The 24,981-nt window shown below is 37.2% G+C and overlaps 1 protein-coding gene across 2 annotated transcripts in view; it reads left to right on the top strand.

The window, feature by feature from the left end:
- TWSG1 (twisted gastrulation BMP signaling modulator 1) overlaps positions 1-13,905 on the top strand; it is a 67,696-nt gene extending 53,791 nt beyond the window's left edge. For both annotated transcript variants that reach the window (XM_026005948.2, XM_072734884.1), the window contains exons 4-5: positions 7,692-7,958; positions 10,793-13,905. In XM_026005948.2, coding sequence (XP_025861733.1) covers positions 7,692-7,958; positions 10,793-10,974 — 449 coding nt within the window. In that variant the 3' untranslated portion in view covers positions 10,975-13,905. The remainder of the gene's footprint in view (positions 1-7,691; positions 7,959-10,792) is intronic.
- Positions 13,906-24,981: the final 11,076 nt, after the last annotated feature.

The following is a 24,981-nucleotide window of genomic DNA, read 5'->3' as shown; positions in this document are numbered from 1 at the left end:
ATAGAGGGATGCCTGGGTGATTCAGCGGTTAAGTGTCTGCCTTCAGCTTAAAGTGTGATCCCTGGATCCAGGCTCGAGTCCTGCGTTGGGCTCCCTGCGGGGAACCTGCTTCTCCCTCTGCCTATGTCTCTGCCTCTCTCTCTCTCTGTATCTCTCATGAATAATTAAATAAATGTTTAAAAAACATACATATGTGTGTGTGTGTATATATCAAAATATAAATATTTTAAATGCAATGGCTAAAGATCCAAATTTAGAAATAGAAAGATCAGTGTGTATCAATATTAGTGATCAAGAGAAAGGGTAGAAGGAAAAGAATGAGAGAGGTGGGTAAAGATCAGGTCTTAGAGGACATGGAAAGGAATTTGGATTGTACCCTAAGTGTAATGGAAACCAATGGAGAATGTGCAGTGGTGATACCTGAATTACATTTTTAAATGATCACTCTGGCTACTGTGTGTAAGATGGACTTTAGGATGTGAAGAGGACAGACAGGGTGGGAGGGGGTCAATAGTTGAAGTAACATGATAGTAGAATAGGATTATTGATATTAGTCGAAATGGTGCTGCTCAGATTCAGGGGATTCTTTGGAGGTAAGTTGTCAGAGTTTTGTTTCAAGTGGATGTAGGATATGAGGAAAGAGGGGGAATCAATGCTAGACTATGAGTTGGGTAACTGAGGTGGGGTAGATTTACAAATCATTTCACTAAGGGGTTCTAACAACCAAAGACCAGGGTATTAGGTGGATCTTCAGGGTGAATATTGAAATTGTCAAGAGTGATAGTAGGTCTAAGAGTGGAAATGAGGTGGTGATCCAGGTATTGGAGTTACTGGTTCATGAAGGAAAAATGTGACTGAGGGCAGCCTGGGTGGCTCAGTGGTTTAGTGCCACCTTTGGCCCAGGGCTTGATCCTGAAGACCCGGGATCGAGTCCCACGTCGGGCTCCCTGCATGGAGCCTGCTTCACCCTCTGCCTGTGTCTCTACCTCTGTCTCTCTCATGAATAAATAAATAAAATCTTAAAAACTTTTCGGGGGCGCCTATGTGACTCAGTGGTTGAGCCTCTGCCTTTGGCTTGGGTCATGATCCTAGAATCCTGGGATTGAGTCCCACATCAGTCTCCCCACAGGGAGCCTACTTCTCCTTCTGCCTATATCTGCCTCTCTCTATGTCTCTCATGAATAAATAAATAAAATCTATATTAATAAATAAATAACCAACCAACCAGACATGCAAGCAAAGTAGAACAAGGTAAAACAGCAGACCAACTGATCATGAAGGAAATCTTTAGGAAACAAATCTTTAAGAAAACTAATGGCTATATTTTGAGGAATTTGAGAAGATATATCTGTAGTGCCAAAGACAAAACAAGAAAGCATTTGCAAATTTAAAATTTGATTAGGAAAACTTATAAGTTAAGAGGGGTTGAAAATAATATTGGAATAAAGATTAATGAGAAAAGACCTACATCTAGACAGAAGCTGATACAGTTTTACTACTGTCAAGTCAAATAATAATCTGAAAGACCTCAGAAATAACAATAGAGTTTATGTATAAGGAATAAGAGTTACATTGTCAGGGTACCTGATTGGCTCAGTTGGTAGAGCATGTGACTCTTAATCTCAGTGTTGTGAGTTCAAGCCCCACGTTGGGTATGGAGCCTATTTTTTAAAATAAATAAATAAATCATGTAAATAGAAAACCTGAGTTAAAAAAAAAAATCACAGTGCTATCAGAGTTCTTCTCATCACTGTCACTGGACCAAAGCCTTAAGTGCATAGTAGGAAAATTATTTTGAACTGACAAATTATTGACCAAGAATGTGAATGTAAAAATTAAAAACATTTTTAAACAGCAAGAACTGAAAGTTACTTCTCACACAGCATATTTGATATGATATCAAACAAAATAAGGCAGAAGACTAAGAAAGAGAAAAACGTGGGTCGAATGAAATGATGGCTTTACCCAGGAGTTGATTTAAGGACACTATTAAGATCATAACTACATGGAAGGCTGTTCTGTGGTCAGTCAGATGTGGCCTCAGAAGAGGCACAGAAAAAGCTCAAGGAACAAAGTTCATTATAAATCGCAGGTCTCAAGGAGTTACTGCATGCCATGCAGGATCACAGAAGAAGCACCAGGTTTTGGTCAAGTGGCAAAAGACAGGAGCAAGAGCAAAATCTGGGCCAGAATCTTAAGTGGGGTTTCCACAGGAAAGTCAAGGCAGGGCAGAGCAAGCAATTTAGGTCTGGCTAGTTTGAGTCATTCCCATGGGTTTGGGGCTCTGCCTGTGGTCTCTACTTAGTACTGGGCCTGGCTTGGTTAACTATATGCCTCCTGGGTTGCTTGGGTTGATGGAGGAGGTGTGGCTCAGAATTGGTCAGTTTGCATATCCAAGGCCTGCTCCTGGCTGAGCCCTTTGCTGGCTCCTAGAATTGACTAGCCAGGGAGGAAGTCTCTCCTCAGCCAGAAAGCTTTTTCTAAGATGTTGAAACATCATAATATACAGAAAATTGAAAAACATAAAAAATACAGAGGCTTAAGAGATAACTGGCCTGCCTGAAGCAGTAAGTGAGGGCCCCTTGACGTGTATCTCTGAGAAGAAAATGAGTTCCTTAGGGTACATCAAGCATATAATTGAGAAGCAGAATAATTTTTCAAGATTTGTTATAAGCTTGTTATCTGTGATCACATATACACACAAATCCAAGAATTCCAAGCATAGAAATTGCAAGAAAATACAAAAGTTCAACAAGGAAGTATGAGTCTTAGGAATTAAATATGTCAGTTGATTGCTATTATGAAAGTTTTCAGGATACAGAGAAGTAGAGAGAATAGCATGATGAATTCCTATATACCCATCACTAGATTCAATAGTTATAAAAAATATGCCATATTCATTTCATCTTTCCCTCCCTTTTTTCTGACTTGGCATAGAAGCATTTACAAGCAAACTATAAACTAATTTTTACCCATGCATCCTTCAATTTCAATCTCTAAAAGAAAATAAAGACATTTACTTTATAAATAATGCGATTAAGAAACCTACAAAATTAATAATTTCTTGGTATAATCTAACATTCCAGTTCATGATCAGGTTTCTCCACTTGTCTCAAGAACCTGTTTTTGTAGTGGATATGTTCAAGTTGATCCAGACAAGATCCTTGTGTGTGTGTGTGTGTGTGTGTGTGTGTGTTTCTCATGCCACCTGACCTATCGAAGAGTTCCCCTGTAGAATAGCCCACATTTAGGATTTGACTGTTTAATTTCTGGAGGTTGTCATTTTACTTGTTCCTCTATCTTTCTGTATTTCCAGTATTTTGAAGCCAGTTGTTGAAGTTTGATTGGGTTCAGGTTTTATATTTTTTGGCAAGAAGACCTAATAGGTAATGATGTGTGAAATAGCTGATTTTCAGTATTTTATGGGGTTCATGGAAAAGTTCATTTTATTTTAAAAATAGAAATATTTTCCTCTGATAATCATGGCATTGGACAAGGAAATCCTATCATACTATCTGTTTTTCAGTGAATAACATGCATGGAGCCATGTTAAGGTAAACTGCTGTTTACTGGTTTTCCACTTTTAAAATCAAAATATAGTAAGAGGGGATCCCTGGGTGGCTCAGCAGTTTGGCGCCTGCCTTTGGCCCAGGGTGCAATCCTGGAGTCCCGGGATCGAGTCCTGCATCGGGCTCCTGGCATGGAGCCTGCTTTTCCCTCTGCCTGTGTCTCTGCCTCTCTCTCTCTCTATGTCTATCATAAATAAATTTTTAAAAATCTTTTAAAAAAAAAAAATATATATATATATAGTAAGATAAGAAGATTTCATTGCGTTTAGGCAACAGAATGTAGTTACTTAGTTTGTCAATATAAATTAGGAGAGGTTGGGTAGGTAAAGTAGGAAAGGCACCTGCATCCTTATCTACAAATGAGGGGATTAAGAGATATGGAATAAAAATCAGAAGTTTAAGTATATTTAAGATTAGAAAGAAAACAGATTATAGTTTTATAATAATACAATTATTAGAAATATGGAAGAAAGTGTTAGTATAAATGACCTTTAATCTACATCTCTCATATAAGAGGATTAATAGATAAAATCTAAAAATGTTTTTACTGCTTTTGTTAAATTAATCATTTTTATTTAAATTCTCATAGAGGTAATCAACAGAGAAACTTAGGAACAGACTTTTAAGATGGTTGTGTCTGGAGAGTGGAGTGGGAGTGGGAGGAGTGAAAGGGATTATTACTTTTTACCGTACATTTTTCTAGACTCTTTGTTGTGGCTGTTTAACCATGCACATTAATTAAGGAAAATAATACCTTTTTTCTCCTTAGTCTTAATTTTGACCCTAAAATGTAGTTTCATCAAGTAAAGTCTACTTTAATGTAACTTTAGTTTTCAAATGTGTGATGACAACAGGTCAGATATATGAAAGAATTAAGCATACATCAGAAAAAGTCTTTGTACTTGGTAGTTGTAGATCTAGAGCCCAATAGTAGTGAATTCTGGCTTGCTGAAAGAAAGGTTATCAAAGTTCTATGCACTTAAAGGATTTGAAATGCTTGCCTTTTCAGTTGTTGCCATTTGTTTCCTGATTTGGGGCCTCTCTGTCATGTGCAGAGGCAGTGTCTTTAAAATTTTAGTATATTTAGTTTTTAAATTTCAGTGTAATGACAGCATGCCACAAAGTAACAAACTGCCTCAAGAAAATGATCCTGAAAAGAAATGAGAGCTCCAAAAATAACTTCTGTGGTCAACTAAAGAAAAGCTAACAATAATAAACTTTAGGAGGGTGATAGATACTTCACAGAGAAGTTTCACTAATTGTTTTAAACACTGAATGGTTAGTATCTCCCTATCCAGAAACTGGTCCACTATATATAATGAATATAGACAACTGAAGAATTTCCAGAAATTTCAGAAGGTTGCTTTTCAAAAAAAAAAAAAAAAAAGAAGGTTGCTTTTCCTGAGCAGGAGAAATCCCACATTTCATTGGAAGATCAAATTTCATAACTCACCATACTTGAAAGAATGCAGAATTTGAAGAGTGCTTTAGGCAAGAGATGGAGGGTAAAAATGATCTCTCTGGCCATAATCCTAGTTGAAAAGAGAAAGATGTATGAAAGCTTTGAAACAATGCCATGGAAAAATGTTACCTGGCAACCATTTACTTCATGCTTACTAGTTTTAGCATGATGTATTCAGATTTAAATTACAGATGTCTTTAACCTAAGTTTGTTAATTGCACAACTCTCCCCTCAGAACTTTTTTTAATGTAATGAAATCTCTGGTAATGAGCCCTGAAGTTTCTTTAGTCTCAGGAGATACTGAGTTTAGCTCTTCTGTTGAACTCCTTTGTTTACTTTTTCATCTCAGATTACTAATTTTCATTCATTATAAAATCTGGTAGAAGAATATATTATGTATATTTATATAATTCATGTATTCTAAGAATTACTTACTTTTCAGTGACAATGATTATTTATAGAATGTAGTTATTAAAATGAGCAACGGATATGAAATCAGACTGAATCATAATCTTGGCTCTAATCCTAGATTATAAAACAGTAGACAAATCGTTTAATTTCTCTGGGCCTATTACCTCATTTATGAATAAAGGAGTCAGATTCAACCCTTTAATCCGTGATTCTGTTTCACAATCAAAATCGTTAAGGTATATATGTAATGGAAGATTTTATGAAGAGTATGCACAACCTTATTATCCTCAGCTCTTGCCATGTTCCTTAAACTAATGAAGTGTGGAAAACATGAGATGATTTTTCCTTTTGCCTAAATTTATAAACTGACAGAATTTATAAATTTGGCTTAACTTTTCAAAATTTCTGTCTAAGGGAGGAAAAAGAAAAACTCCATATTAGATCTAATAGAAACTAAACCAAAATGATATATAATTTAATTTTTAAAGTACTGAATTCACAAAGGAAATCCAGGGAGTTTTTTCCAGTAATTATTGCTACTAAATAATGTACTCCAAAACAGTGGCTTAAAACAATAATAATTGTTTAGTTAGCTGATGAACCTGCATTCTGGGTAGCTTTCTTCTGCTCCACAAAACATCAGCTGAAATAGCCCAAAGATTGGGGCTGATTAAGCATTTTCTCCGTTCTCCCCTTTATAACAAAACACCTCAAAAGAGTAATTCTCTTCTGCTATTTTCCCTTTTTAAGATTATTTTTAAAAATGCTTCACTTTGAAATAATTTCAAATATAGAGAAAATCTGTCAGAAGGGAGAAGAAGATTCCTGTATCCCCTCAGCCAGATTCCCCAGTTACTAACATTATTGAATTTGTTTCATTGTCATTACTCCTTCCACTCCCTCTCCCTACACACACACACCCCTAAACATGCATGACCATTCATTCTTTATTGAACCTTTAGAAATAAAGCTTTATACATGATATCCCGTCACACCTAAATGTTCCAGTCTATATTTTACAATGAGAACATTCTCCTATGTAACTGACATGCACTTTCCAAACAAGGAAGCCAGCATTGTTAAAACACTGCCACCCAATCCACAAACCTCACTCATATTTCACCATCTCAGCAGTATGTCTTATGATATCTTTTCTGATCCAGGCTCCTATCGACAATATGTGATTCATTTAGTTGTCATATCTGTTCAGACTCATTCAATTTGAAATAGTACTGTGGTCTTTTCCCTTGATAGTTTTATTGAGTACAGACTTGACATTATGTAGGATGACCCTAAACCTTGATCGACTTGATGGTGACTGATAACCATACTTAAGTCACACATTCTGGGCAACAGCACCCTGAAATGAACTTAAGAATTACACGAAGTGATACAAAATATCAACCTGTTGATCCCTGGTCATGTTAACCTTGATTTCCTGGTCACCTTGGCATCTGCCAGATTTTCTACAGTAAAGTCACCATTAGTCCTTTTGTAATTGGTTAGTATTTTGTAGAGAGTTTTCCAAGAGTATGTTCCTCATCTAACCTCCACCCACCAGCTTTGGCATCCATTGACAACTCCCATATGAATCAAACACCTGTGTGATAGTTGCCAAGTGGTGATTTTCTATTTCATTTGTTCCTTCTACATTTATCAGTTGGACACTCTACTAAAAGGAGGAGCTTTTCCTTCATTTATTTATTTATTGATAACATATTAATAACCATTAATAACATTAATAACCATTTTAATAACCATTAATCATTAATAACCATTTTATTTATAAGTAATCCATTATTTACCATTATTTATTTTGAGGTTAAAATGGTCTATTTGGCTAGTGGGAGCCCCTTCTGGTTGCTTCCTGTGGTTTTTTTTTGATAACTCCCATCATTCACTGAGTATTTTCTTTCTTTTAAGCATAGAAAGTATCCCAGAGTCACGTTGTATTTTCCCTGGCCCAGCCCTGGAATCAGTCTTTTCTCCAGATAGCTCTGGTTCCTCTTAGCAAAGGATAGGTATTTAGAAAAAAATATCTGAGCCCTTGATGTGCTTAATGCTATGGGAGTGTCATCACTTCTAGGGCCCCTCAGTCAAAAAAGCTAGGAAAATACATATAATTTTAGAAGGAAGTTAATTTTAATATATTGGAGCTTTGATTGCAAGGCATTAACTAACAGCATTGCATGCTATTACAATCAGTGAGAAAAAAATAACTTTTATTTTCTTTCTTCCTCCTCCTCTAGGTATGTGTAATCCTCGAAACTATAGTGACACACCTCCAACCTCAAAGAGCACGGTGGAAGAACTTCATGAGCCAATCCCTTCTCTCTTCCGAGCACTCACAGAAGGAGACACTCAGTTGAACTGGAACATTGTTTCCTTCCCTGTTGCAGAAGAACTCTCACATCATGAGAATCTGGTTTCATTTTTAGAAACCGTGAACCAGCCACACCATCAAAATGTGTCTGTTCCTAGCAATAATGTTCACGCACCTTATTCCAGTGACAAAGGTAATTCCCCACAGTTGACTTTCTGTCTTGCCCCCTCATTTTCTGTGTGGTCTGTGAAACCTTTATTTATCTTTTAGAGCAGTTTTTGGTTTTGAGTTTGTCTTCTCTTGAATTATGGACTTTAATAACCCTAATCCCTAAGTAGATAAGGAGGCATGCCACTCCATAGCCTCAGTGATAGAGATTGTGTTGAAAGATAGATAACTTGGTTCTAATTTTGATGTTTGTGTTAGGCTTTAATGTTCTTTCTGTAAGATAGCAACAGAGCTGCTTGCTTAATTCACTGTCAGATAACGTTCAGAGTGTCCTAGGCAGTCACATTTTTGTAATAGCATTGGTACTACAAATGATGCCACGCTCATCAGCTAAATTTCTTTATGAGCCAGTTGGTATCTAATTTCCAGGTATAAACTAACTCTAGTACTCTTGGTCAGAAGGGGAACTAAATAGAAGAATGGCTTATATAACTTTGAGAAGCATATTGAAGAATACTTATTAGTGGGGATAGATCATTCCTTAATTTTGGAATGTACAGGGCATATATAACTTTTATAAAGTCTTTGAGGGGATCCCTGGGTGGCGCAGCGGTTTAGCGCCTGCCTTTGGCCCAGGGCGCGATCCTGGAGACCTGGGATCGAGTCCCATGTCGGGCTCCCGGTGCATGGAGCCTGCTTCTCCCTCTGCCTATGTCTCTGCCTCTCTCTCTCTCTCTGTGTGTGACTATCATAAATAAATAAAAAATTAAAAAAAAAAGTCTTTGATATTTTCAAATAAAAGACTCCACAGTTTTACTGTGTTAAAATAAGGTAATTATGAAAATTGCAGTTATTTCTTAAAATATGAGGTGAATTATACATAAACAGTATAATTTGTACTCTTTTTACTTGGCTTTTTGTCATGCCCTCTATTATAGTCCTGCCAATCTGAAATAGTATGAACTTTGGACATTAGTAGTAAAAGCAAAATAGCATTTGTTAATGATCTCAGAGTAAGAATTCTTACTGTTTTTAGCTAAACTGCTTTATTTTTTTGTTTAAGATTTTATCTATTTATTCATGGGAGACACAGAGAAAGAGGCAGAGGGAGAAACAGACTCCATGCAGGGAGCCCAATGTGGGACTCGATCCCGGGACTCCAGGATCACACCCTGAGCTAAAGGCAGACGTTCAACCGCTAAGCCACCCAGCCGTCCCTTAGCTAAACTACTTTATTTTTTTTTTAATTTTTAATTAATTTTAATTTTTAGTTCCTTGGATCCTCTGATTACTCTTTGAGTCCATAATGGCTCTTCCATAGTAGGTGTTTAATAAATACCTGTTGAGTAATTAAATGAGAAAAAGTTGATAGATACTAATCACCTGAGATTCAAAGCTACCCTGTCCTGCCCACCACCAATCCCTAGTCTGTCTGGTGTTGTGCTGTACTGGCCTCCCTGTTTTCTGTCTTGACCTGTACCCAGTGGTGGTTCTGCTATCTCCTGATGCTAACCATTCACTGCAGTCAGACATGCCTCCAATCCATTCCCCATGCATACTACACTGGTCTCCTGGTGACTTTCCTTATTTTGTTACTGATAATTTTGCTGTCAATTCTTCTTCCTAATACAGCTTTTTCCATGAAGCCTTTCCTTACTATACAGACCTCTGGTGATATATCAGTTCCATATATGGCTCCATAAAATAACAGATTTTAATCATACCCCCTCTATTAATGTTTTTTATTGTCTTGTATTTATTTCATGTACCTTATCGTCTTAACTAGGTCATCATAGGGCATTAACCACCAGGAGCACTAAAAATTGAAACAGTCAAAAATAATTGTGTGGGAAAACAAGACTAGGAAATTGCTACTGATAATAGTAATTTTTATTTATTTTTAATATTTTTTTAAAGATTTTATTTATTTATTCATGAGAGACACAGAGAGAGTCAGAGACATAGGCAGAGGGAGAAGCAAGGCTCCCTGTGGAACCCACTCATTGAGTTCAGTCTCACAACCCAGAGATCATGAGCTGAACCAAAGTCAAGAGTTGTCCACTCAACCAACTGAGCCACCCAGGTGACCCAAGAACAATATTTTTCAGACATCTTTTAGCTAGAGAATTCTCTCGTCTAAGGAAATCTTATCAGAAATGCCCAAACTAAGATTTTTTTTTCATTTATTTATTCATGAGAGACACAGAAAAAGAGGCAGAGACATAGTCAGAGAGAGAAGCAGGCTCCCTGTGGGGGCCCAATGTGGGACTCAATCCCAGGACCCTGGGATCACGACCTGAGCTGAAGACAGGCACTCAACCACTGAGCCACCCAGGTGCCCCAGAAATGCCCAATTTATTTTTTTTCTTTTCTTTTTTTAAGATTTCATTTATGTATTAGAGACAGAGAGAGAAGCCGAGACACAGGCAGACGGAGAAGCAGGCTCCATGCAGGGAGCCCGACGTGGGACCCGATCCCGGGTCTCCAGGATCACACCCTGGGCTGAAGGCGGCACTAAACCGCTGCACCACCCGGGCTGCCCAAGAAATGCCCAATTTAAAAAGCACAGCTCTGAAGCACAGCAAATGTTAAGCCCAGTAATTTCAACTTTGAGATCAAAGTCCAGAATCTGATAAAGTGACTAAGGAAGCCCCTTCACCTTCTTAAAGCAGGAGTGGGGACTCTGACTTCCTTCTCAATATAATTAACAGATATGATCTTTATTCATGCAACTCATCCACTGTCCTGTGCAGACTAGCAGTAAGAGAACTAAGAATAACTATTAATATCAGCCAGGTATTAAAGCATTTCCTACTTTTCCTCTTTCTTGCTCTGAGCTCTTAATTTTTTATTTTTCAGAACATATGTGTACTGTGGTTTATTTTGATGACTGCATGTCCATACATCAGTGTAAAATATCCTGTGAGTCCATGGGAGCATCCAAATATCGCTGGTTCCATAACGCCTGCTGTGAGTGCATTGGTCCAGAGTGCATCGACTATGGTAGTAAAACTGTCAAATGTATGAACTGCATGTTTTAAAGAAGGAGAAGAATGTAAACCAATTTAGTCAACAAGAAAGATATAAAAATCTATTTGGTGAAGTCTACTGGTTGCACTAGAATGCCGGCAGGTTAAGAAGATGAAAGAAAAAAAAAAAAAAAAAAAAAGAAGATGAAAGAATTTGGACTGAGTTAAAGTGTGACAAATTCAGTAATGTGGTAAATCATAAGTAAAACTAGTTGATTTTTTAGCCCACTGGCAATAAACCCCCTCCTCCATATACATTTACAACTTGGTCATATGAGAAGCAAGCACACAGAGAATTCCTTGAAAGATCTGAGAGTCCTGACATAAAGCCTGATGTCATTTTTTTTCTAGCATTCCAAAGTCTTTGATTTTGAAAATGTTAGAGCACATTAACATAAGTTATAATTTCTTCATTTACTACTACTGGGACACTGTCATTCACTGTGCCTTGTCTCGTTTATCTCTTCTATAAATAGAGTAGATATTCACATATATCACCCTGAGAACCCACATAAAGATCACTGTTAAAAGCTTAATTTCAAACCTTGTAAAACTTTGTTAGTTTTAGAAAGTAAATGCTTACTACATTTTACAATTTAAAACTTTTACGTAGTAGAATCTATCCTGTAATACACATGCTGACAGAACTTTCGGCAAAGTTTCTCCATCTCTTACATCCCTCTGCCCAAAGTGCTTCTGTAGGTAGGTAGTAATGAAGAATTTTGAGCAAGAATTTCAAGGCACACCTATGACACTGCATTAAATATTCTGCTAGGATAAATAGAGAGTTAAGGCATTTCTCTAACTTAAGGTACCGGCTTAACGAGCACTAGGAAGGGGAAATGCCTTCCAAGTCAGACTCCACTTAAAGCACCAGAGAAACAGCTTGTCTCATTGTACAGAGATGGTGAGGTGAAAAGGAAAAGCTGTAATCTTGGGTAGAATGAATGAGCCTCTCAGCCTTAGCATGGGCAGAGCCATGTTCCCCAATAATGAGTGATAGGAGGGAATAAAGAAGGAACTTACAGGTGTGAGCAGGGAAGGTTGAAAATGCTGGTAATTCTTATTGGAAACAAACTTAAAACTATTTACATTAATTATTTTATTATATTGTAATCCTTCCTTTAGGTTTCTATCTGGATCGAATGTTCTTATTAAACAAGTATAATCATACAGTGGGAGGTTAAGATTATGAAATGAAAGAGAAATCTGTTCAAGGCAATGTTAATTTCAAATACACAATAGACTATTTTGTTTTATATGTTCCAGTAATGAGAAGCTTAAATACTATGTGCCCTTCATTGTAATAAAACCTGTCTTCAAGCATGAATCTAAAACATAAATATTTATAACACAGAGACTCTTTACAAAATTATTGATTTCTTCAGTACATTATGAATTACACATAACTTGTAGGAATACCTTTTTTATATGTCTAAGTATTTTAGTACATAAAAATAGATAATGCTCTTAGACACTTTGTATTCATTATATGAACAGTAGTAGTTAGTTACAAGATCATATGTAATATCATGATTAACCATCATAAAATCTAAAGCCTTAACACTTTTTCTTGTTCTTTTCGGACAACTCTAATGAATACTCAAGGTACTTTAGCCTTTTCAGAAACTTTTGCCCTTTTAAAAAAAGCTAAAATTTAGCTCTTGTATGTATTTTTTTAATAGCAAAACATTGGAATATCTGTTTCTTACTTTTATCTAGAATGCCTCTGTTTAAAAGTGCCTGGAAAACATTTTAGCTCCCCTTCTTCATTAATGCCTGTAAAGCTAAAGGTTTTCTTAAAGCCTTTTAAACTTAAAAAAGAGAGAGTTTTAAAAGAATCTGCATCTAGCAGCTTCATTTCCACTTTGCTATTCTTCAAAATAATTTCATACTTATGAACAGAGAAATCCTTTTGTGTTTATTGGCAGCATGCTTAATGTTGCCTTAAAAATGCCAACAAACATTTCTTAACCACATTTATCATCTTGATTAGGTTTCCATTCTTAAATTTTTAAGTGTAATATCTCTTCTGCCCCTATACTGGAAGGGTAATTTCTTGAACCATATTGTATTTGAACTAATTTTCCTTACAACTTTTTCTCCCAATGGAAATTAATCCTAAGTGTAATGGTAAATTGTATATTCAGTTTTGCTTAGTTTTTGTGGTTTATAATCGGGTTGAAAGAGTTCACCTAGAAGATTCCATTTCCAGTTTATAATGTATTTCAGGTTTTGAATAACAATATTTTCCAAATTAAAATGTAAGTGTATTTTCCCCCACTAAAATGTAGACCTTGTATTACCATTCTAAAAGTATAGTTCACTTCCATATTGAAACTCTGGTAAAATTCTTTTTAAAAAAAAAAACACAAAGTATGTTAACTTTTTTATAACTAGATTAAAAAAAAAAAAAACCTCAATCAGCAGCTATTATAAAAGCCATATATAAAAGGTTCTTTCCTAGAGTAAGACATGTCTTTGCTAGGTAGATTTTTGGTCCTTTCCCACCCCATAGCACCTAATTATTGGAGAAATTGTACTCAAAATAGTGGCACCAAATCAAACGATAATTCAAACAAAATAAGTTTTTGTTTACATAGAATGCTATAAAATGCTTTCATTTAGAAAAACTATTTCTAAAGATTCAGAAAACAAAATTGGTAAGATACTAGAATTTTTGAACAATTATTTATAAAGCAGAGTAGCATCAAAATAGGGAAAAGAAACTAAGACTTCTGAAAAATTAGGTAAATATAAATAAGCCACATATTTAAAGTTTGTTTTTGTGACACTTCTTTGAAGATTTTTAAAAATCTATTCTACATTCCCCAGAGTTTATGTTAATTGTGTTTCAAATGATCTACAACATACAGAATTATGTATTTTTTCTTTGGTTGTCCCTATGAGCAAAAGAATATTTTAATAAAAAATTAAAATGAGTGTGTCATGCTTTTTTTTTTAACTTCAGCATAGAAGAAACACCAGAATAAGTTTGAGATTTCTGTCTAGTGAAGTTATAGTTTAAATGAAGCATGTCCCCTTGTCTCTGGATGTCCCTACAGATTGTGTTGAAACAAATGCTCTTTAACAGTACGCTTTCTGCCTTTTCATGTGCTTTATTCCAATACCGGGGAGATTTTGAAATGAAATACTTAACATTCTCCTTGTTCCTCAAGCCTCAGGAGAACTATCTGATGATGATTGGAAGGAGTTACAGGAAGGTCAAGGTAGGAAAATCACTCCTCACGCTCCCACAGTAATAATTCTCACAGGGTTGTGTTATTAGATTTGAGAGTCCATAGGCTATCCTCTATGGTAGAATCAGTGTTATTTCACAGAATCTACATTCTGAAAGCCTAGTGGACAGGAGGATCTAGAGAAGGAAAAATTCAAGAGGACAGGTTGCCAGCCCAAGTGACTTAACCGAATGAGAGATCTAAGAAATTTGGGGGGTAGAATTCATTTCCAGAAGGACTGTACATTTGATGAGGAAAGTTGTTGTTTTGCTGAAAGTGCCCAGTGGCAGTGAGCCATGTGGCACTAAGAGGCAGAGGGTCAGTCTGGAGGTGCAGAGTTGGGATGGAGCGTCCCAACTGGGAAAATCAGAAGGCAGGCAGGCTGTGGTATGGCTGGCTCCACCCAGCAGCCCACACTGGCGGGTTTTAAGTTCCTTAAGCCGTCAGACACTCCGTTAGCTTATAGGTGTTAGGAGTTACGATTCTCAGGCCTCTTAGATATTTCCTAACCAATTAAAAATTCATTTTACATCTTTTTAGTTTGAAGTCTGTGCTTGAAGGATGGAGTCAGCAACAACCCCAAGGTCCAGCTTTTGAGGTGAGAATTCTCAGTGCAAAAGCAAAGAGAAAAGATTTCTGCCCTCCCAGAGTGGTGCTGGGACCCAGAAAGAAGCCTGGAAAAGTGCAAAACCCTCATCTGTCACTGACAGAAATGTCCTCATTTGACTGAAGTTAGCTACTGAATTTAGACACGGTCAGTCACCACTGAAATTCCTCTGTGACAAAAATGATAGCATTGTCAGCCCTCCTAATGCACATCATTCTGCAGCCAGAGTGGTCATTCTAAAACACATGTGCACATGGCTGAGTCAGTTAAGCGTTATCTTCAGCTCAAGTCATGATTGGGTCCTGGGATCGAGCCCCACAGCAGGCTGCCTGCTCAGCAGGGAGTCTGCTTATCTCAGTCTCTCTCTCTCCCCCCCCCCCCCCCCGCCCACCCCTCCTCACCACTCATATTCTCTCTCTCTCTCTCTCTCTCAAATAAAATATTTGAAAAAAAAAAAACAAAAACATGCAGGTAATGACTATCCAAACCCTAGTTCCAATTCCAAGCAAATTGCAAGGCTTTGCCTAAATTGGCTCCGGTTACCTAGTAGGAAGTAAGAACAAAGCAGACAACCTGCCTTTTGTTTTCTAGCAGTCTCACCTGCTTCAGGGGATTCTCCAAGAGAGAAGCAGGTGCAGAAATGAATGCCTTTGCCAGAAAGACAAGAGGCCTGAGTCTCCCAGACCACAGAGTCTGGAGCCAGATCTAGGCTGGATCTCAGGACTCTGAGACCATGACCTGAGCTGAGATCAGGAGTCAGATGCTTAAACGCCTGAGCCCCTCATTATTTCCTTTAAATCAAGTAAAATCTGATCCAGAGCCCTATCACATCCAAAATCTGCTAAGAGCAAGGCTCTGTTACCTACCCTGGATCTCACAGAATCCTAGAGGCAAGTTTGGGGACCCTAGACAGTGAGGGTTTGGCTGCTGATATCCGTAAGTTGAAACCTCTAGGAAGAGGCAACTTCAGACTTTGGAGCAGGGCAGTTTGGGGCACATTGAGGCCTAGGGCACAGACCCCATGGTCATTCATATGCAAGGGTGCCTGGGTGGCTCAGTTAAGTGTCTGCCTTAGGCTCAGGTCATGATCTCTGATCAGGTTGGGATGAAGCCCCATGTCAGGCTTCCTGCTCAGCAGGGAATCTGCTTTTCTCTCTCTCTCTCTCTGTCCCTCTGTCCCTCCCTCTTTCTCTCTCTCTCTCTCTCTCTCTCTCAAACAAAATCTTTAAAAAATAAAAAAGGGAAGGGTTTGCAGGGAGTGGCAGACTACAAAAGTGTCTTTGAATTTCTACTTGTAAAACGACTTTTGCAAGATTTCTCTGGTGCCTATCATTCAGTTTGATATTAGCTAGAGGGGAGATAAACAGGCAGTCATGAGAACCTTAAAGAGTGTAGGAAATGGGCACATATCTGTTGCTTATATCAAAATGATGAAGGCTTTCGTTCAGCCTTCCAGACAAGGAGTAAGCATTTTTCTGCTTCATTGTTTTCCTCATCGTTTTCCCTGCTGACCAATCTTCGGTTCTTAAATCTTTAAGGTTGCTGAAGGGCAAAGGGCTCATCTTCTATAACTTCAAGCTGACGGTGTTATAGAGATGTCCCTACTTATGGACCGAAATTGGTCACTCTCTGTTTCTATGAATAATAATCACAGAAGACCACCAGAGTGGACATCAAGGAAGGACTGATCATCTGTTAGCTGGGCAAAGGAGTCAGGAACTGTTTACATGTACTTCGACAATAGGAGAGAATAAAGCAAAAGAGATAACACATTAGGATTAATATGATAAAAGTAAGTGTGATAAAGACCCTTTAAGGTCTACTTCCCAACCAATCGTTAAGTGACAGTGTAGGGTCTTTGAGAGCCCAAATCTGTTTACTAATATCTGTAAGTAATGCTCTTATATTTTTGTCATAATCCGGAATGGAGACATAACATTCTGTTTTAATAATAACATTCTTTCCTTCTCGTCCTGCTATTTTTTTTTAATTTTTATTTATTTATGATAGGCACACAGTGAGAGAGAGAGAGGCAGGGATCCCTGGGTGGCGCAGCGGTTTGGCGCCTGCCTTTGGCCCAGGGCACGATCCTGGAGACCAGGGATCGAATCCCACATCCGGCTCCCGGTGCATGGAGCCTGCTTCTCCCTCTGCCTGTGTCTCTGCCTCTCTCTCTCTCTCTCTCTTTTTTTTTTTTTTTTTTTTAACAATTTTTTTAAAATTATTTATTTATGATAGTCATACAGAGAGAGACTGCTTTAAGCATTTGAATTACTTTGGTGTTTAATAAATAATGTAATGCTGGGGTACCTGGATGGCTCAGTTGGTTAAGTGTTGGACTCTTGATTTCAGGTCATGATCTCAGGGTCCTGAGATTGACACCCTCATTGGGCTCTGTGCTGGTCATGGAGCCTGCTTAAGATCCTCTCTCCCTCTCCCTCTGCCTGCCCCACCCCCCATCCCTGCTCTTTCACACTTTCTCTCTCTCACACACACACAAAAATGATAATGTATTGCAGTTTTGAAGTCATTTCAGGCCTTAATTGTGTAGCATATGGTGTTACCCATCAAATAGACTATTTTGTTTATTGGCAAGCAATCAGGTAATTAATAAGAGGCACTTCTATAGAAACAAAAAAAATTAAATCAGTGGTTAGAACAAATTACAAATCCAGTGTCTGAGTCTCAAATACTGCCAGTGAAAAGATTTTTTTATATGTCAGGCTTAAAGCATCCTCAGATGGAGTGGGACAAGCAGTGGGAATCAGATGAATTTTCCTGATTTGTAATTCAAATGTCTCTCTGATGATACTTTTTTTTTTAGAGAGATTTTATTTATTTATTCATTTGAGAGAAACAGTGAGAGAGAGAGAGAATGAGCAGAGGGAGGGGCAGAAGGAGAGGGAGAAGCAGACTCCCTGCCAAGCAGGGAGCCCAATGCAAGGGCTCTATCCTAGGACTCTGAGATCATAACCTAAGTCCAAGGCAGATGCTTAACCAGCTGAGCCACCCAGGTACCTTTCTAGTGATCCGTTTGGCCTGTAGTTCAACAGGCACAAAGATTGTCTATACATTACTTTAGTGGCAGTTTCTCTGAAGCTGACCTCAAGTTGTCCAGCATCAGTTTGCAGGGGTTTAGGAAGAAAGGGCAGTTTTAGTTTTTAATGACTTTTAGTCAAGAGAGTGAAAGAAGACTGGAAACCTTAATTAAAGAGCCATAGCCAGATATTTAAGGAAACCATAAGAACTCAAGACCTAGTTATAATAACTAGTATTAAAATTGATATCTATAAAAATGTGTTATTGAGGGATCCCTGGGTGGCGCAGCGGTTTGGCGCCTGCCTTTGGCCCAGGGCGCGATCCTGGAGACCCGGGATCGAATCCCACGTCAGGCTCCCGGTGCATGGAGCCTGCTTCTCCCTCTGCCTATGTCTCTGCCTCTCTCTCTCTCTCTCTCTGTGACTCTCATAAATAAATTTAAAAATTTAAAAAAATATTAAAAAAAAATGTGTTATTGAAACACATTTTCTCTCTATAATCACCCTCATTTTTATCAAAGGTAGCCAAATCAAGACTAATTTGTTTGTAAAATAAGTCTAATTGTAGCAAACATGGCCTTATTACTTACATAAGTTCAGAAAGAATGGTGATTGATCATATAGATCTTTTAAAATCTGCTTTCCTAGAACTTTTTATAAGGAATCTCTAGATTGCCACACCAAATACTTGCCATCAGTCTCTGCCTACAATACCTATGGAGATGGGTGAATTTCTCTCTTCTCAGGGTCTTAATATCCCGAAGCTGACCTTTATTCACCAGATAAGGCTGCTGAGAACTCTGTAAGCAAGATATCAGGCTGATATTTCCAGGGAGGATTTATTGGCTCCATCAAGTCAATCTGAGTTTCTTAAAGCTGTCTGGTTATATCTGAGTCTATGCATGTCTCTCCCAAATATGACAGGCTAGTCAAAGCCTTGGTAATGTAACCAGTGTTTCCAATGGTGTCCTTTTACAAAAAGAACAGGTTCATTGGACTTATGCAAATAATTATATTGCTATGAAAGAAAGAATACTCACTGAGAGTTTCTGAATTTCAAAGAGTCCAGGTAGGGAGAAAAGTTAAAGGTTACAATTTGTTCACAAAGTCATATTTTATTATAGTTCTGTAAGTTACAAATATCTTAAGAGAAAAAACTTCATTAAATCTAGAAGAGCAAACATTAAAGAATCAGCAGTATTCCAAACAAGAGTCATAACAGAGTGATAATCATCTTCCTTAATTCATTCAATCCCATGTTACTAATTCTCATTCTCTTTTGATGCAGCTTTCCCATTAGTTCTGGAAATTCCTTTTTTATTTTTAAAGATTTTATGTATTTATTAGAGAGAGATCACAAGCAGCAGGGAGGAGTAGAGATAGAAGCAGACTCCTTGCTATGCAGGGAGCCCAATGCAAGACTCGATCCCAGGGTCCTGGGATCATGACCTGAGCAGAAGGTAGACGCTTAACTGAGCTACCCAGGTGGCCTAGTTCTGGAAATTCATATCCAGTTTAGTTTTATGATCTTAAGGATATCAAAAATCTGTTTGTTAGAAAGTCCTTTTCACAAATCTCCTTGAAGACAAAACTTACCTGGCAAAGGCATCAGAATGATAACTAAAAATGATAAAAGACTAAAAAATGGACATGGTTAAAGATCTGATGAGAAAGCATGACAACACAGTTGAGAAGAAAATCTGGTTATTTTTGTGACACATAGCATTTTAATAATTAGAATGTCCAGTGATGACCTTATACCAGAACATATTTAAAACTTTAGATATTTCGTGTATTTTCTAGAACAATTACAACATTTACTCAAACAACGTAACCTAAGTTTTATCATCATTTCTATGACATGCTTCCCAAGCAACTTAACATACCAAATAAACAAGCCTAATTAGTTGAAAAGACTTCATTTAGAATTAAAATCCTTGAAAGTTTCAAAGCACGTTGCTAAATAGGATCACAGATGAGTATAAAACTCAATATTTAACTAGCCATGCTGGCAATAAGAGATTCTACAGAAGGTTGTACAGTTGTTAACAAAACTTAGTTCCTTCAATATTGAGAACTTTTAACTTTCGTAAGTAATCAAAGATCTGATAAAGACAAAATATAGAAGCTTTGGTTTTCTGGGCAGAAAAGAAGAAAAAACTTTGTTTACAATTTCTTATCAAGAACAGAACAATAATCCAAAATAATTTTTGTCTTTTTAACAGAAAAGCAGAATTTTAATCATATACCAGTATACTTTTAAAATCCATTTATTTCAGTTTTAGTCCCGATGACATATAAAATTCTTTTCCAGAGATTTCCCTTCACAAACGTTCTACAAATTTCTTTCAGATTTTGTTCTAAGGTTTTTCTCTCTAAATAACCAGTCTGATTTTAGGGCACAATTACTTTCTTTTTCCCTCAACAAAATGTGTTCTTATTTCTTATACCTTCTTTATTTCCTGACTTTGCTACATACAGAGTTGCTTTCCTTATCATTTCCATCAGTCTTAATACATTTAGCAGAATTTTAACTTAAGAAACCTTAGTCTCCAGTGAAAATCAATTAGTAACTGGTATAGAAATGTTGAGGTTCAGACCTAATGGCCAAGAAAGAATTCTTGAGACATTTTTGGTGCAAATGTGTTCTATGGGCAGAAAAGGCTGCACTGGGATTGTGAAGAGCAACTGATTATATACTTAGGAGATGAGGGAAATAAAGACAGTGGGAAGTTTCCAAAAGGTTTTTCGTATGTTAAAGAATACTTACAAGATCTTGGAGGCCGAGCTATTGTAAGCTAAATTTACCTTTCTCTCTAGCAAAGTACACCATGTAGTTGAGGTCAATGAAGGGGTCATTGATGGCGACAATATCCACTTTGCCAGAGTTAAAAGCAGCTCTGGTGACCAGGTGCCCAATACAGCCAAATCCATTCACTCTGACCTTCACCATCGTGTCTCGGGGATGTGGCTGGCACTGCACCAGAAGATGCGGCTGTCTGTCGAATGGGGAAGAGCAGAGAGCCTCCATCTTTATTTTAAATTGGGAAGATTAGCTGGAGTAGTGATAGTTTTAGTAACTCACCCATGAATCCAGGCAAAACCTAAAGTACAACGACCTAACCCCCTGGAAGAAGCCAGGGCCATAGATGAGTTTCACATAATCAGTGGGCTCTGTCTGGAGCTAGCCATCTGACTTCAGGTAGCCGTATCCAATCAGTAGCAAACCGTCAGTAGCCTGAAGTACAATGGTTTGAGAACATGCTTCTAAACATAGCCATCCTGGGTCGCCTGGGTGGCTCAGCAGTTGAGCGTCTGCCTTCGGCTTAGTGTGATCCTGGGATCCAGGATGGAGTACCGCATTGAGTCTCACATCAGACTCCCTGCGAGGAGCCTGCTTCTCCCTCTGCCTGTGTCTCTGCCTCTATGTGTGTGTGTGTCTCTCATGAATACATAAATAAAATCTTTTAAAAATAATAATAAAAATAAAGATAGCTATCCTAAATGGCACGTGCTATTTGCCCAGGTATTGTATGTATGATTTCTTTGTTCCCAGCATAAAACTGCCTTTGGACTGAGCTGTCCAGTGGTGGAGCCATAAATATGTATCCCAAATTTTATATATGCCAGCATAGCAATAAGTAGGGTTTTGTAACTTGGGCACTTTTGGTGGGTATTAATTTGTGGGTTGGTAAAGTCAATATTTTAAGAGTGTGAGGGTATGAAAAGGTCTGGTTATGTCCTGGTAAATTCCATGTCCTCTGATCAGGGGCCAGGAAAAAACATTATGATTAGTGATAGATTGATCATGAAACATGATATCATTATATATTATTTCTGAGATATAATTATATAGAGAGTGCCCAATAGTGCCTTGTAAAGGGGAAATCCACCGGGTAACCCAGAGGTACTTGACATGGGCAGAAATCCACAAGCTGTTTGATTTTGTGGTTCAGCGTAATCTGTGCCTATTGTGGAAAGAAATTGTCAGCTAAGATAGGTGAATAGAAAACAAATAGAAAATATACAACCTTCATTGTCATCTGAAGAGGAGTTTGAGATCTTCTGCAGGTTCACAGGAGTAAGAAGGTACGTTACTCTGCTCATGGGTCTCCTGTGAAGGAGGTGCAGGTTTTATTTTAGGTATATGAGCCCATGAAGTATGCCCCTTTAATTTTATTGCAGTGGGAGTACATAATATGACCTAATATGGACCTTTCTATTGTGGATTTAAGTCTCCTGCTGTGGGACTTAAATCCAATCTTTCAAAGTTTCCAGGACTTACATGAGGTAGACTTTTAATTATAGTTATATATAACTATATAGTTAAACCAGATTTTGGGAGCATGTGATTAGCACACTCACTAAGTAGTTCAGGAATTAAACCAGCCTTAAGTGAATAATTTAATAGATCACTATAGTCTTTATCTATTGATAGGTCTACAGTGAGAAAAGGCTTTACATATACAATTGTTGGGGGACTCCATCCCATTTTCCAGTTGTTCACATAATCATATGCCCATAGAGTCTTGTTATTATCCCCACAGAATAACAAGCAAGATTATCTATACATGAGCTATTTCTCTGAAGTTTACCTTAAGTTGCCTAGCATCAGTTTTTAAGATTTTTAGAAAAAAAGGCAGTTTTAGTTTTTAATGACTCTAAGTCAAGAGAATGGAAGAAGATTGGAAACCTTAGTTAGAAAGCCATAGCCAAAGATTTGAGGAAACCAGAAGAATTCAGGATCTAGTCTAGTTTTTATTATAAAATATTTATTATATAGTATTAAAATTTAATATCTACAAAGATGTTATTAAAACATAATTTCTCTATAATTACCCTCCTTTCCAGAGATAGCCAAATCTAATTTCATGTAAAACAAGTCCAATTTTAACAAATTTGGCCTAGTTATTTTTATAAGCTCAGCAAGAATGGTGATTGATCATACAGCTCTTTTAAAATGTGCTTTGCTAGAACTTTTTATAAGGAATCTAGATTGAACTTTTAGTAGCCTCTTTAAGTCAGAAGCCAAGCCAAGTACTTGCCATCACACATGCCTGCAATCCTGTATATTTGGTTGAATTCCTCTTCTGGAGGTCCCCAAAATAGTCTGAGATTCCTGCACCTGCCAGGAAGTGACATTCTTCACTCACCTGGTAAGGCTGCCAGGAACTCTGTAAGCAAAATATCAGGCCAACATTTTCAAAGGCTTTTATTAGCTTCATGCTTCATAAAGTCAACCTTAGTTCCTTAAAGCTGCATGGTCATATTTGAGTCTAAGCATCTCTCAGTTATGACATTCCAGTCAAAGCCTTGGTTAAAATACCAGGGTTTCCAATGGTGTCCTGTTACAGGTAGAACAGATTCTTACTGCAAATAGCTGTGACTGCCATGAAAGAAAGAATCCTCAGTGAGAATTTCGGAATTTCACAGGGTTCAGGTGGAAAGTTAAATGCTTCAATTTGTTCACGAATGAATATTTTATCACATTTCTGTGAGTCATAGATATCTTAAAATGTCCTTAATCAAGAAGAGCAAACATTAGAGAACCAGCAATGTTTCAAATAAGAGTCACAAAAACCACAGTCCTCTTCCTTAATTTATTTAGTCCCATGGTACTAATTCTTTAGTTTGCATGCAGCTTCTAGATAGTTCTGGAAATTCTTACCAGTTTTAGTTTTATGATTTTTAAAGGTCAAAAAAACCCTGTATATGCCAAAAGATATGAATCTCACTGAAAACGAAACACATTTCGCAAGAGAATAACTATAATGACAAAAGACTCAAAAATGAACATGGTTAAAGATCTGATGAGAGGTTACAGTATATCTGGCAAGGAAATCTGGTCATTTTTGTGACACAACACTTGAATAATTAGAATGTTAAGTGACAACCTTATTATCAAAACATTAAGACTTCAGGAATTTCATATAAATATATATATATGTGAAAATATATATATATGTGTGAAAATAAATATATATATGAACAGTTATAGCATTTATTCAGGCAACATAACCTAAAGTTTACCATTATATGTTTGACAGTTCTTCCAGAGTAACTTAACATACCAAATAAATGAGCCTATTTGGTCAAAAATTAAATTTACATTTACAATTTAAAGCTGGGAAAATGTGTGGGTTTTTTTTTTTTTTTGGAAGAAAATGTGTTTAAAAACCTTAGGAAGCTATAAAGCACATGCCTAAATATGATTTAAGATCATTACAGGGATCCCTGGGTGGCGCAGCAGTTTGGCGCCTGCCTTTGGCCCAGGGCGTGATCCTGGAGACCCGGGATCGAATCCCACATCGGGCTCCCGGTGCATGGAGCCTGCTTCTCCCTCTGCCTGTGTCTCTGCCTCTCTCTCTCTCTCTGTGACTATAATACATAAATAATAAATAAAAATTTAAAAAAAATCATTACAAAGTTTAAAACTTAATTATTTATTTAACCAAGGTGGCAATAGAAGATTCCAAAGGCAAATATAGAGGGTTATATAGTTGTTAGCAAAACTTAGCTCCTTTAACATTGACATGTAAGTAATCAAAGACCCGATAAAGACAAAACATAGAAACTTTGGTTTTCTGGGCAAAGGAGAAAAAAACCTTGGTTGATATTTTATCAAGAGCAGACCAATAATTAAAGAAAAAAATTTTTAACAGAGAGAAAAGCAGAATTTCAATCTTATACCAGTCCACTTTTAAAATCCATTCATTACAGCCTTTATCTTGACCACATATAAAATTCCCTTCCAAAGATTTCCCTTCATAAACCTACAACTTTTTCATTCAGAGTTGCTTCCCTTATTTCCATCAGTCTTAATTACATTTAGCAGAATTTTAACTCTTAGAAATCCTAGTCTCTAGTGAAAACTAAGTAGTAACCAATTGTGAACTGTTACACCAGAATTCTTTAGATGGCAACTTATGAATCTATTAAGCACACGTTTTCCAACAGACCCAAATATTCTTAGTTTTTCTGCAGTAAGAAGCTGAAAGTGCAAATCTACGTTCAGTAATCAATGCCTTTAGCACTTTATCCTATTTGGAAAAGACCTAGATATCCAACAAATTCAGTCCCAATTTATCATCCAAGCAAAGCTTTAAAGTCTCAGGTTACCAAAGACTTTGAAAGC

The sequence above is a fragment of the Vulpes vulpes genome, chromosome 13 (assembly GCF_048418805.1).
Source record: "Vulpes vulpes isolate BD-2025 chromosome 13, VulVul3, whole genome shotgun sequence".
NCBI lineage: Eukaryota > Metazoa > Chordata > Mammalia > Carnivora > Canidae > Vulpes > Vulpes vulpes.
This window is presented reverse-complemented; position numbering and strand designations above follow the sequence as displayed.